This window comes from Pundamilia nyererei, unplaced genomic scaffold (assembly GCF_000239375.1).
Source record: "Pundamilia nyererei isolate P.nyererei 1_Seehausen unplaced genomic scaffold, PunNye1.0 scaffold00022, whole genome shotgun sequence".
Taxonomy (NCBI): Eukaryota; Metazoa; Chordata; class Actinopteri; order Cichliformes; family Cichlidae; genus Pundamilia; species Pundamilia nyererei.
In genome coordinates, this window is record NW_005187423.1 from 3,192,018 (window position 1) to 3,206,217 (window position 14,200).

General features: G+C 42.3%; 1 protein-coding gene across 1 annotated transcript; it reads left to right on the top strand.

Annotated features, from left to right (window-relative positions):
* The first annotated feature begins 1,978 nt into the window (after window positions 1–1,978).
* mmaa (metabolism of cobalamin associated A) lies at window positions 1,979–13,844 on the top strand. Its single transcript, XM_005726947.1, has 6 exons — window positions 1,979–2,715; window positions 4,276–4,398; window positions 4,988–5,158; window positions 5,651–5,736; window positions 8,186–8,335; window positions 12,796–13,844. Exons 1-6 carry the CDS (start codon window positions 2,316–2,318, stop codon window positions 13,090–13,092), a joined length of 1,227 nt encoding a protein of 408 aa, XP_005727004.1. The 5' UTR covers window positions 1,979–2,315; the 3' UTR covers window positions 13,093–13,844.
* The last annotated feature ends 356 nt before the right edge of the window (window positions 13,845–14,200 follow it).

The window sequence follows — 14,200 nt, forward strand, 5'->3', positions numbered from 1 at the left end:
CCGAGATACTTGAAGGACTGCACCCTCTCCACTGGAGCTCCATTGATGATAATGGGCTTGTAGTCTCTGTGCTGACTCCTTCTGAAGTCCACCACCAGCTCCTTGGTCTTGCTGACGTTCAGCTGGAGGTGATTGTCCTGGCACCACGATGCCAGATTCTTCACTTCATCCTGTACTTCACACAAGTACACCGTGTGCCTGTACTTGTGTAGGGACATAAATTGTTGCACCCAGTCAGATTCTGGGGACAAACTGCAATTCCCCTCATTAATTAGGTTTTTAATGAGTAGACTTGGTTTAAGGTAAGAGTCAAGTGGGAAATGAATGCAAGTCACTGTAATGCCCTCTGAAGTGATGGAAGAGCTCCTCCTGTGTTTGTATGTATATTTGGAAGTAGACCTTCAATTAGAAACGCACAATTACAAGAGCATGCCAAAGCCAACTGCACCAGTGTTAAGCATAATTGCATTTTCAAGTAAATTGCATGGAAATGCATAAAATACCCCCCCAACACACACAAACACACTTTAAAAAAAAAAAAAAAAAAGACATGTTGTGATGGCACTGTAACAACCTTCAAAGGTCTTCTGGAAGTTGGTGAGTGGATGGTTTGAGTGTAGCAGTTTCATTTGACTTTGTGATGTGGGTGGCATGGTTGCAGTGTGGTTAGTGCTGCCGCCTCCCACAAGGCTGCATGTTTCCCGTAGGCTGCTCAGACGAGCATGTCAGGTGGAATAATCCCAGTGTTTTACTAGCCTGACTGTCTCAGGCCTGCAGTGTACTCAGAATAAAACTGAGTCTATTCCTCATGTGATTGACATACAGCATACATACAACACTGTTTACAAAACTGAATTTAAAGCACCACAACATACAGGCCATAAATGGCATTGTATAAATTATTATTGCTATATTTGAGCCAAACAGGAAAACTTGTTTTACTGTAGACCTCAAAAAACAGCAGGGATAAAATAATAGTTGTTTGTTTATTATAAGATATATTTTTATAGATTATTTTCTCTGTAATTGTTGTTTTGTTTCTCACTGGTCTCCAGCTCCTGTTACTGTGCTACATGTTTCCAAGTATTCAACACATCTTAGTTGTTTTAAGGCTTTTTGAACCAGCTTCTCCAGTCCCCCTTTAATTGATTCTTTTTACCAGTAAAATGATAACAAATTGCTGTTTGTGATCAAATCAATTTAAAAAGGGACTTTTTTAAATGAGTTGTCATTACTTTCACGTATGGTCCACTATTCAAGCTCCAGCAGCACAGTGAAGCATTCTAATGAGGTTCATACTGAATTCAGCTAGTTCTTTCCAGAGTACAATAAGTACAATCTTTGCACAACTTTAATAATGGTGGAAGCCCCATATTCACCATCCTTTGTCAAGTGTTTCCACTATCTCTTCTCTGCACATGTCCAAAACATCTCAGCCTTGCTTCCCAAAATTTCCTCCCAAGATCCATAGCTACCAGTTAGGTGATCCCTGTTTAATAAGGGAGTTGTTTAAAATTAAATGAATAAATGATTGGACAATCTAAATAAAGCCAAGCTGAAAATAAGTTTAGTACTTTTTGCTGTAAGGGAAAAAATGGTGGTGTTGCTCACACCCTGAAGCAGACTGCTCCAAAGCCTGGGCCACAGTAATTAAAGACTCGATCCATGCCAGAAATACTGACTAATTTAAAGTGGCACAGGACGCGGAACACATGCATGTATTATCAAGTTTGATTTTTTTAGTTTTTTTTTTTTTTTTAAGGAAATTAACCCTGAAGTTGATAAGATGTGAAGGTTAACATCTGCTGCCACCTGCTGGCTAAAATGGCCAACTGCCATATTTAAATGTTCATTTAACTACTTTCGTCTGTTATTAAAAAACACACACACAAAGAAAAAAAGTAACGAATCGCACATTTAAACTTCTGTGGCAGATTTTAGATGTATTTGGGAAACGTTTTACTTTCCAAATAAACCGACGGAAATACTGCGGTGGGCGGTGTCAGACGTCAACGGAAACGGAAGTGAATGAATGAAACGATGGCGATAGGTAACCTGTAACGTCTCCGTGCAACTGGGACGAGGTCAGAGTGAGTTTAGTTTTCACACTTTGTGGCTATTTTGTCCAAACTACGTCTTTAACAACTGCCTTCAACGAGTACATTACGTGCTGACGTTAGAAAGAATACACATTAGCCTGACGGTGACTATTATAACTGCTGTAACGGTGACGTTTGTAAGCACCTCAGCTGGAAGTACCGCTGGATAACTGTAAGCCTGTACGCCCTCCCAGACCCCCCTACCTTTGACACACAATGAGACAGTTTAGCCTCGCTCTCCTCCGCCACATCTCCTCATCCACTGCCCCCGCACTCACCGGGACGTGCCGCCTTCACAGTTGGCACTGCTTCACTGCTTCACGCCCTCAGTACCGGAGCATCGTCCCGCCTCACAGCTGCCAGCACACACGGACTGAAAGCGCAGCAGCCAGCCAGCACATACAGGACCTGAGTGGGCCTGAGCAGAGACTGCTGAATAAACTTTATGACGGGCTGATCGGAGGACAGCGGGCGTCTTTGGCAGAGTGCATCACTTTGGTGGAGACCCAGCATCCCAGAAAGAAAGAGCTGGCCCAGGTGCTGCTGCAGAGGGTCCTGGCTTACAGGAGGGAGCAGGAGAGCCGCAATGGAGGGAAGCCAGTGGCCTTCAGAGTAGGTGTGTAGGCTTAAGTCTGTGGCGGTTGTCTGAACTCAGTTTTTCTTGTCTCTAAGTGTCTTTGAACCTAAAATGTATTAAAATAAGTACATTTAAACTAAGGCTACTGCCATTGTATCCGCATTATAACCTACAGATCACAGTGGAGCTATAAGACACGAAACCTTCATATGAAGACTATTTTACAACTGCTGTTGTAAAATAGTTTCTCATAAAATAGTTTCTCATTTCACACTTCTTTTACGATAAAAAACAAAGTCACAGCCAGTAAATATGTCCTAATGCTGAAATCCCCACCACAAGGATAGTGGTGCAATTTCCGGGGGGGATGAATTCTCTGAAATTTTCAGGCTTTGCAAAGATTGCAGTGGGCTTATTTGGACCCTTTTGTGTTTTAGTTCGGCCCCCAGGGCCTTATGTTTAACACACCTTGTAGTATAAACACGTCACCTCTGCCATGAATCCTTCATCAGACGGTTTCTGCAGCAGTGGCTCCGATGTTCTATGTGGTGCAAAGAAACAGTCACATAAATTTGCATTCAGATTTCTTCAGACTTGACCCCAAAGTGAAGTGTGTTTAACAAAAAAAAAAAAAAGAGTTTAACATTTTTACATTTTAAACTCTGAGCTTTAAAAGCAGAAAGTAGAAACAATATTGTGTAGTTACTTTAGCACATAAATTTAAATTAGGTTAGTAGAAATCAGCTCTTGGAGCTGTTTGGTGCCATCCATTACAGTTTAACCTCCCTCCCACAAGAATCATGACTACCGTTTTTATGCAGATGATCCACAGTTGTACTTGTAACTTTCCTCTAATGATCTAACCTCTGTTCACAAACTAATAAGCTGCATTAATGACCTTAACTGGTGGATGTCTTAAAACCTTTTAAACTGAGCAGAGACGAGACAGAAATACTTGTCCAAAAAAGTCAGAGACAAAAAAACCTGTTCATATTTATCATTCATTTCTCTTCACACAGTGAACAAGTCAGGCATCATTTTGGACAGTGATCTCACTTTTGATAACCAGATCAATAAGGTTACCTGTCACTTAAAAGTATATCTAAGGTTAGAAATTACAATTTCAGACTGACTCCGTGCATTCATATCACAAAGGTTAGATTATTTTAACACTCAAATCATCAATGGGCCGTCTTCAGCTTATCCAAAACACAGCAGCCAGAATCCTTACAGGTACATGGAAATTTGACCACATTATCCCAGTATTGAAGACCACTTCATTGGCTCTCATTACCATATAAAATCACTTCTGTATGTTCACAAAGTTCTCAATGGTTTGGCCTTCCAGTACATATCTGACAACCAAGTCAGACCTCTTAGGTCATCAGGTTCTTTTAACTGGTTCCACAATCAGATCCAAGTAACCTGAAGGGTTCAGTTACTGTGCTCTGCGTCTTTGGAACAAGCTGCGTGCTCACTTGAGATCAATTACATCTGTGCGTACATTCAATAACCGACTGATGTAATGGAATGTGCTACGTAAATAAGTGTCATCGTCACTGTTTGTTGCAAACTGATGAGATCTCTTTGATTTCTCAGGTCTGTCTGGACCCCCCGGAGCAGGAAAGTCCTCCTTCATCGAGGTGGTGGGGAAGATGCTTACAGGACGTGGACATAAAGTTGCAGTGCTGGCTGTCGACCCATCCTCCTGCACCACTGGGGGTAACCGCTGACACGTTCATCATCTGCTTTTACTGTGATACAGATGAACTATTATTATTTTGAGCTTTACAGCGCACAGGGAAATTTTATGTAATGTTTAAAGATGCTGGATTTAGGTTCAGGGAATATTGTGCTGTTTATGTTTGGCTGTATTAAAGTGCTTTTCCTGATTTGTGTAGAAACATACGATGACGGAGATAAATGTTCATATCGGTCAAAGTTTCAAATAACGAGGTATGTTGACTGTTCCTTTCTGCTCTTGGTGTAAAGTCACTGAGCAGGGATCTCTTTATCACGACCATTTCAGGTGCAGAGCCCCGCCCACCTGCTGTTCAAAATTGTTTGCAAAGGGCAGCAGAAAGTTGTCTACCACAGGTGGTGGCCTTAAAGAGAGAGAAGTTAAAACTGCTTGCTTTAAACCATTTATTTTCCATAAATGAATCAGGCTATTTTTATTTGAGAGAATATAAAATATAGAGCAGGAAACAAGCAGAATAGGTCCCCTTTGAATAGGCTGAAATCACTGAGTAATTACAAGCAGCACTGCACAGTAAAACTGCTGCCAAGTGACTCATCCCTCTTGCTGCAGGGTCTCTGATGGGCGATAAGACTCGTATGACTGAGCTCTCAAGAGACATGAACGCCTTCATCAGGCCATCGCCGACCTCGGGAACACTCGGAGGTGTCACCAGAACAACCAACGAGGCCATTGTTCTCTGCGAGGGAGCAGGTTACGACATCGTCCTTGTGGAGACTGTAGGTAAGATGCTGTGACGCGAACCCTCGGAGTAAGCGTGTTAAAGCCATAATCTCAGCAAGTATTTGTTCTTCTGCTTGTACTAAGATTTTTTTTGTTTTTAATGCAAACATAATTTGTTCAATTTGTTCAGTGTGATGTCTGATAGCAGCGCCAGTCATCAGGCACCTGCTCTGCATCTCCAGGCTAAAATGTATTCACTGTGAGCGCTCTGAAGTTTGTGAAAGCTCATGATTATTCATCAGCTTTCATGATGTTTGAATGACTGAGCAAGTCCTCACCAGGACCAGCTTTCCTTTAAATTCTTTAGATTTTCAGACAACGCAAACGCAGGCAAATATTTAGTGTGACTGTTGGATGTATCGTTTGAAAAGCTTTAGTTTCAGATGAGAGGATACTGTGTCGTATCAAACTTTGTCGTGTTATCAGTCAGCAGTGATCGTTAAACTAGTCCTCTGTTTTGTCATCTTTCTGCTTTTTTTGTTTTTCCTCCAGGAGTCGGCCAGTCAGAGTTCGCAGTGGCAGACATGGTTGACATGTTTGTGTTGCTGATTCCACCAGCAGGGGGCGATGAACTCCAGGTCAGTGAAAACAAGCGTGCTTCAGCTCATCTGTGGAGCTGGAACAAAGTAATCGACCAGTAAAATTTAGTCATTGTTAATTTCGTGCTAATGTGTAGGGGAATAAAACCAGTTTTTGATTGAGCTGCTGTCATTTATCAGCCGCTGATTATCTGATATCAACGATCTTTAAATTCATCAGAATTATAAAACCTAAACTAAATTACCTGATGAATATATTTATGAAGCACTGTTTATAAGCAAAAGCAGATTGTGTGTCCACGTTTTTTTTGTAAAGATAAACATGCTCACAATAAGTATATGCTCGCCACTTAATTAATTAGGAAAATTATTCACTTCATTAGCCTTCCTCATGATGATTAATGCTACAGGGATTATGGTGGGACAGTAGGTAGCTGAAGTGGCATTTGTTTTAATTATAATAACTAGGGATGGGTATCGTTTAGGTTTTATCCGATACCAGTGCCAAATCGGTACTTTTGAAACGGTGCCGGTGCTTAAACGGTGCTCGAACCGGTGCTTAAAGAATGGAGAACACAAAATTGGTCCAAAAACCTCTCATGTTCAGCTGGTTCACCAGGCCATCAGACTGCTGAACACGTCATAGACACCTCAGCTTCACTACTGGAACTTTAACATTATGCACTCCATACTGTACAGTAATGCCACTGTTTTGCACATGTCTCAACTCTGTATATTTTATATATTTTATTTATTGTTTACTCTATTTAATTTGTAAAATATGTGTACACACACACACACACACACGTAGGAAAATATTTACTATACACATCCAGAAATGCATATACTATTATATATTGTATATATATTTATTAGTTTCAGATGTAGCCATTCTTGTATTTTGCTTGTTTACATTATTGTATTTTGCACAACTCTGTTGCTTGTGAAGCTCGCACACAAGAATTTCACTCACATGTGCTGTACCAATGTACCTGCACATGTGATGTGACAATAAAAGTGATTTGATTTGGTTTTTGTAAAAAGATAACAATGTTAGCCTTTTCTGCAGCTATGGGGCATATATGGTATCACTCTTGGCTGGAAGCAGTGCTTAATCAATGGAAAAAACACAAACTTTGTCCAAAACCTCTCATGTTTAGCTGTTTCCCTCTTTTTCTTTGGTCATTTGAGCCTTTTTGGCCAGGGTGAAGGGAGCATCTGCCATCAAACAAGAAGACAGCCGCATGTAGCTATGATGATGTTTGCTAGTTCACCTTACATGCATTAATGTAATAACGTGGTTAGCCTACTCAATGTAAACTACTCACGCAGAGAAGAACGGCTGCTGCTGCCTTCATCATCCGTCATCATTTCTGCTACACTGGCAGGGCTAGGGGCCAGGACTCTCCTCTTCGTATTTTTGGGTATGTTGCTAACTCCGGGTCCGATAACAGGCACCACACCGCAGTAGATGCGCTCGGTGTGAGGTCTCGCAGCAAGCTATCAAATACGGCGCATTTCTTGGTTTTTGGAGAAAAAAAAACGCTATGCGTCGCCAGGTGTTTCATCGGATTTGAGGTGTTACCTCCTTTGACAGTATCACAGTATCAGCTTAAAGCACTTGTTGCTGCTGAGTTTGCATCTTTTGCTGTGAAGTACAGCCAGACTTTTGACCGCTTCGCCTTGGACATTTTTAATCTGTAGCTCTGCATAAAAGAACGTACGTACCTGGCCCCGCCTACTATCCTCGGAAACGTAAAATGATTGGCTAGAATCTAAAGTGTATCACAGCTCAGGGAAAAAAAGCACCGAAATAAAGCACCGAAATGTGCGCTGCTTTTCGGTCTGGTTACTACCGTTTATGTCAGATGGCACCGGACACCGGTACCCATCCCTAATAATAACTATTGGTAATGTGGAAACACTCGGACATGAACACATGAGGAAAGCAGCACGCTTGAAAATTCATTCCAGTAAATTAGTGCTTAATAATCAACCTGTGTTACTCAGAGTCAAAATGTACAGTTAGCTCATGGTCTACACATACCACCGTATATTTTTATATGGGATTATTTGAGCTAATCATAGAAAACCTAACTATATCAGAGGTGTTGTAATGTGCAAAGGTCTCATTTCTTTAAGTGGTCATGAGCAATATTTCTCCAGGCTTTCTGAAGGACTTTCAAAGTTTTCCTTTGCTTTTTCAGTCCAGTTCTCATACCTGGGGTTAGGGTTAAGGGTCGGCCATTTACTTTAGCACAGTTCTGTACAGAAAGAAAATATTTCTACAATTCGATTCCATCTATCTTTGGATATCGACTGCAAAAATCAGCCATGTTGAATGGAAAGAAAGTCTTAAGACTTTTAAAGTCTCAGGCTTGAAAACACTTGACCGCAGCTCCGTGCAGGAGCCTTGAGGAGCTCAGGCATCAGGCAGCGTTTTCATCGTTTAATCATCCTCCTCTCTAATGACAAAATCTCTGTTCAGGGCATCAAGAGGGGCATAATCGAAAGGGCCGAGTTGGTCGTGGTGACAAAGTCAGACGGAGACCTGGTGGTGCCGGCCAGGAGGATCCAGGCTGAATACACCAGCGCACTCAAACTGCTCAGGAGACAGTCCAAATCCTGGAACCCTAAGGTGTGTGTGTGTAGTGATGTAATGATGCAAGAAGTCGGTAACAAGGATTTGGTGGTGTTTGGTGTTTGCTCTGCTGGGCAGCTGCAGCACATGGACCCAACAAGATATCCCACAGAGAGGTCAGCTGACCCAGGAGGAGGAGGAGTGTGGGGGTGGGTCATCATAACATCACGGCATTAGTGCTGCAGTGTCCCACCTCACCCGCTCGCCTGGCTAGCCCTGTCCCTTTGTTTTCCCAGCCCAGTGCTGCATCTGCCCACCGGGCAAGCAGCCAGGAAGCACCCCCACCTACTAGTCCTTATTACCCCCACCCCCCGCTCCCAATGCACTGGATACTCGGCTGCTGCGTCATGCATTTCACTGATTAGAAAAGTGCTTGTTCTCATAAAATCTGATAGGCTTCTCTTACAGCTCCTCTCTCTTTATGCTTCACGCTCGGCTTTGTTGTGCATATTCGTGTCTGTTTCCCGACTGTATGGCAGAGATGTAGTCTCTTGCTCTGCTTTGCAAAAGGTAAATGGTCCCAGAGTTGAGAAGCACGACGGGGCGTCTTTAAATTTAATCTTTGTTGTCCATCCAACAACCCAAAACCCCCAAAGACTGATTACACTGATGTCAGAAAAAAAATGGCAGATTTTGGACAGTGAAACTAGAAAAGGGTTTTAGACATGTTGCTTAAAAAACGATTACATTCATATACACAGTGCATGCACATCATGAATTAACTGTGATTAATCACATTTTTGGAAACCTGTGCTTAGTTTTACTAGTCACACCCAGCGCTGGTTATTCCCAGACTGGCTGCATCAAGAAATCACTTAAACAGACTCTGTATGATAAAGTGAAGCCGGCTAAAAGATCTCAAAGAGCAACACAATCTAAAGAAACTAAAAACAGCTGAGAGATAAATTCGTTGATATCTATTAGTCTGGAAAGAGTTACAAAACTGTTTATAAGGCTTCAGGACTTATAACCACAGTGAGAGCCATTATTCACAAATGGAGAAAACTTGGAACAGTGGTGAACCTTTCCAGGAGTGACCAAAATCACTCCAAGAGCTCATCGAGGACTCAGCCAGGAGGTCACAGAACAACATTCGGAGAACCGCAGGCCTCACGTCTCAGTTCATGTCAGAGTTCATGATTCAACATGAGTCTGGGCAAAAAAGGCAACCATGAGAGAGTTCAAGGTGAAAACCACTGCTGACACAAAAAGAACACAACGTCTCACATCGCTGCATTGTCGAAGTCTCAAATCCAAGTGAGATTCTTTGGCGTGACCTTAAAAAGGCTCAAAAACCCTGCAATGTGTCTGAATTAAAACAACACTGCAAATAAGAGTGAGACGAAATTCCTCCACAGCGATGTGAAAGACTCATCGCCAGTTATTACAAACACTTGATTGCGGCTCTTACTACCAAGCCAGGATCAACCAGTTATCAGGTTTAGGGGGCAAATAGTTTATCACATAGGGCCGCACAGGTTTGGACTTTTTTCCCATCTAATAAACAAAATCATCGCTTACAAACTGCATATTGTATTTACTCAGGTTATCCTCGTCTAATAATAAAATGTGTTTTATGATCTAAATAATGCAGGTTTGACAAATATACAAAAAAAATTAGAAATCAGGAACACTATGATTTTATGTCTCTGATTTTATTTTGGTGCTTTTAGATTTAAATGTTGTTTCAGATGAGCTTTTTGTAACTTCACAGCACTTCTAATATTGGGTTTGTAAGATTAGATAAATTAATCTTGATTTCAGTTTGAGCTTCAAGGCTACTTTATTGTAAATCCAGGAGACGGACAGACCGACGTCTTTGAATGGCATTTCCAAGACATGTTGGGTTAACACAAATCTATTTTAGATGTCATGAAAGCCGTAGGGTCATTGAAGCTTTCTTTGTTCCCTGGTGTTTTAGAAATGCAATACAAAATTCCTCAAGTGCCTCTTTAAGAGCTGTTACATCCAGATTACAAGAAGCTTGTTTTCCCTCTCAGCTTTTAGTGGCTTCTTGATGATTTCTTACGGAGGAACAGTGAGAGCGGCTTTAAAGCTTTCAATGTTGCGGCCAGCGGAAACAAAACCAATGTGACGGCGGAGAGACGAATATTAGAAAGATTTGTGTAACACCTGAAAACCTGGAGAACTACAAGCATTTGTGTAACTAGATACCAGCAGAGGTAAGGCGGTCTGTGAATGTATTAAGTAGTTTTAAAAAGATCATTTATATGAGAGAATATGCTGTAAGTACAGTAAGTCACATGATCTTTCTTCTTCTCACCTTAACGTTGTAACTGGAACGTGTGTAAGTGGATTTTGATCACAGCTGCCATTTATATTCTGAGCTGTTTAAGTGACTCAAATTTGATTGTCAGCTGGTGTTTAATAGAAGACGGCAAAGAAAGGATCTGCACATCTGAATGGAGCTTTGTGTCTTCCTGTAAACCTGGAGCCCGCTTTCAACAAACTCAATGTTACTCTGAATTTCATCATGCGCTCGCGGATCTGCATTAAGCTTTGAGGAGAGACGTGCAGTCGAAGTACTAAACACATAAGTGACATTTATCCCCGGATTGCCTGCGTGAACAAGGTGTTAAGGACAGACGAATGCTTGATATTTGCGTAGTGACTTGACAGCTTCTTGTAGGCTGGAGGTGCACTGAAAGGAAAAAACCTTAAATGCAGAACTCCCAGACTCTGATGCATTTACCGCATCCAAAATGTTCTCTTAATGATCGCGGGGGGGAAGCTTAAAGCCCGTCTTCGGTTAAACCTTTATTTTTAATAATAACCTCTACATTTATTGTGTATTGTAGGAAGCTCAGGTTGGCTTTTCCCAAGAAGACTTCCTGTTCAGCAGTCTGTACTGGTGAACCGGTAACCTGCTCAGGATTTAATCATCACTGGCATTTGAAAAACATCAATGTAAATGTGCCACGGTTGGCTCAGCAGTGCATGTTGCACTTGTAGTTAAAAAATAAAACATTAAAGCTGAAGTCGACAGGAAAAAATGAGACATTTTAAAACATAAAAACACACATCGGTATATCAAAGTGAACCTATAAAGTTAAAAGCACATATCTGTTGGTCGCATGGGGTCGAGCTCTGGTTTGTTTTCCCACCCCGGCGTGGTTTGTTTGGGGAGACGTGGTGGTGGTCCCCCATCCAAGCTCAGTCAGACCCAACAGGTGTATGCAAAAGACCTTCCTGTAGCCAGTTGTGCAGGTATGCACGCATGCAGAGAAGACAAAGTGCAGCAACTGTCGGTAAAACTAATGGAAATCCTGCAACGGGCTGACTTTTTTCATGTGAACTATCTAATAATTTTCATTTCATTTTGACTTTATTTTGACTTCAGTTTAGTTGCAGTTAGTTTTCAGAGAAGTATTTCTTACTACACTTTGAAAATATTTTGTTTTTGTTTAGTTTTTATTAGTTTCAGTCTTTTATTATTTTAAGGAAAGTGTTTGTCAAAAAAAAAAAAAAAAAAACAGAACGAGAGAAACAAAACTTTTCAAAAGCTGTTGTCTCACAGTCTTGTAGACGCCCTGAGTTTCAGTAAACACATTCATCAATGCCTCGGCATTTTCACCAACTAACAGATGCTGAAGCTAAAAATAGTTCCTCTGTTTTTATTTTAGTTCACAAAATTGTTTCAGTTCATTTCTTGGGGCGATCGTGGCTCAAGAGTTGGCAGTTCGTCTTGTAATCGGAAGGTTGCCTGTTCGATCCCCGGCTCTGACGGTCTAGGTCGTTGTGTCCTTGGGCAAGACGCTTCACCCGTTGCCTACTGGTGGTGGTCAGAGGGCCCGGTGGCGCCAGTGTCCGGCAGCCTCGCCTCTGTCAGTGCGCCCCAGGGCGGCTGTGGCTACAATGTAGCTTACCATCACCAGTGTGTGAATGTGTGGATGACTGAATGTAGTGTAAAGCGCTATAAAAGTACAGGCCATTTACCATTTTAAAGGCCATTTCATTTTTTTTACAAACAGCTCACATCTTACCAGCATCCAGATCTGTTGATTTGTCTTAAAAATTAAAAAACAAAATCCTCCACTGTTCAGCTGTCATGAAGACAGGAAACCGCCATAGAAGTCTAAAGTATATGGAGCTGTAAATGTGCTTTTTGATACTGTTTAACATTGGATTCAATGGGGATTGTTTCAGTTTTGGGGTCAGCCTCAAGTGGCCATTAGTGGAACTGCGGCTTTTCTTAAACATACTCTTCCAGAGATCTGAACTTACCTCTGGCAGCTGCCGTCATTTTCGTGCTACTGACATGACCTTGAAATGAAAATGATGATTTGCTTTAAAGACTTCATGACCTACAGGAGGCATAAAAATCCATTAACAATATAAAACTTTCTCTGTTCTGTATATTTTGCTGTGACTGTGAAACGCTCATTTCGAACAGCTGAATCATGAATCTTCCCACCCCTCACCTTCTCCACCCGCAGGTGGTGCGGGCTTCCTCGCAAACCTTCGAGGGCATCCCAGAGGTCTGGGCCAAGATGGAGGCATACCGGGAGGCCGCGCTGGCCAGCGGTGAGCTGCAGGGCAGGCGGACGGCCCAGCAGAAGGTGTGGATGTGGAGTCTGATCCAGGAGAGCGTCCTGTGCCATTTCCAAAATCACCCCGGTGTCAGAGAAGCTCTACCCCACCTCGAGGAGAGGGTCACCAAAGGAGCCATCTCTCCAGGACTGGCTGCTGACCTGCTTCTCAGAGCCTTTTCTTCATCCTCTTCATCACAGTAATCACTGGGACTGCACTGTCAGATAAGGAACAGATCACTCACTGAAAAGGAGAGCGAGAAAATGACCTTGGCTCTGCGGTTTGCACAAAAAGACTCGATCTCTGCTCTTTTAACACACGATTTAAAAATTTAAATACGTGAGTGTCACCCCCCGTCTACAGAGGCTTCGCTTTCTGATTGCTTTCATCCAAGTCACAAGAGCAGGAAGAGCGCTGAAAGTCGTCATTTCTCGTCAGCGGCTCCGAGACGCACTCGCGTTTGGCAAAAATGAGATGCGTTGAGAGTCCGAGATGTGAAACGCGGAAGCGACCGTCTCTTTTGGACACTACGGACAAGTTTTAACGAGATCAGTGAAGGAGGATTCAAAGGTCGTGTGGTTGCAGTTGAAGAATAGTTTGAGCGGTATCTTTCACTATCATGAACGGCGTGTTACAGTAAAGCTGTGGCTCGTTCCTCACGATCAGTAATATCAGTAATAACAGCCTATTTGCGAGCCACAAAGCGTCAATGAAAGGATCGGGCTTGGGTAGAATCGATTTAGTTGGAGCTCCGTGTTTCTGCTGCTGAACTACTGAAGATGTTGCTCTAATAACAGGTTTTCCTCAGGAAAGCGTCGAGGCTTTGAATCTGTGTTTTTCTGTTTTTTGTTTGTTTTTTAATCCACTGTTTGGTTTCTATTAAAGAACAATTTGAATCTTAAGTGGACAAGTGAATTACATTAAATCTGCCGGCGCAGTTGGCCGAGCTCTTCTACCGCTGCGTGTTTGCTCACGATATGAAAAAGGGCCGAGTGATTAATGTTACCTCTACGAATATTAGCCCTGAGATTTGTCAGAGATTTAATGACATTTCTTTTCGGCTCTCCGGAGCCAGAAATGTCAGCGCTGGGCTTCGTCTGAATGACTCAGCTGTACGGTTGCTTCGAATTCAGGCAAAACACACTTTAATATTTCCAGAATTAAGTTCATACTGCGCTGCGCTCCCAGACACCACCGGAGGACTGAACACAAAGAGAAGTCACGCACTCATAACGCCGGTGCAGCTACTTTATTACTTTATTATTTAAAGAGGCTGCTGCAGCTGCTTTATTCAGGGACCCCGCAGCAGAC

Excerpts from the sequence above, each read along its gene's own strand:
- mmaa (XM_005726947.1), top strand. The coding sequence starts at position 2,316 with ATGAGACAGTTTAGCCTCGCTCTCCTCCGCCACATCTCCTCATCCACT. Across the intron at positions 4,399-4,987 it reads ATCCTCCTGCACCACTGGGG|GGTCTCTGATGGGCGATAAG; the intron begins GTAACCGCTGAC and ends CTCTTGCTGCAG. Across the intron at positions 5,737-8,185 it reads CAGGGGGCGATGAACTCCAG|GGCATCAAGAGGGGCATAAT; the intron begins GTCAGTGAAAAC and ends ATCTCTGTTCAG.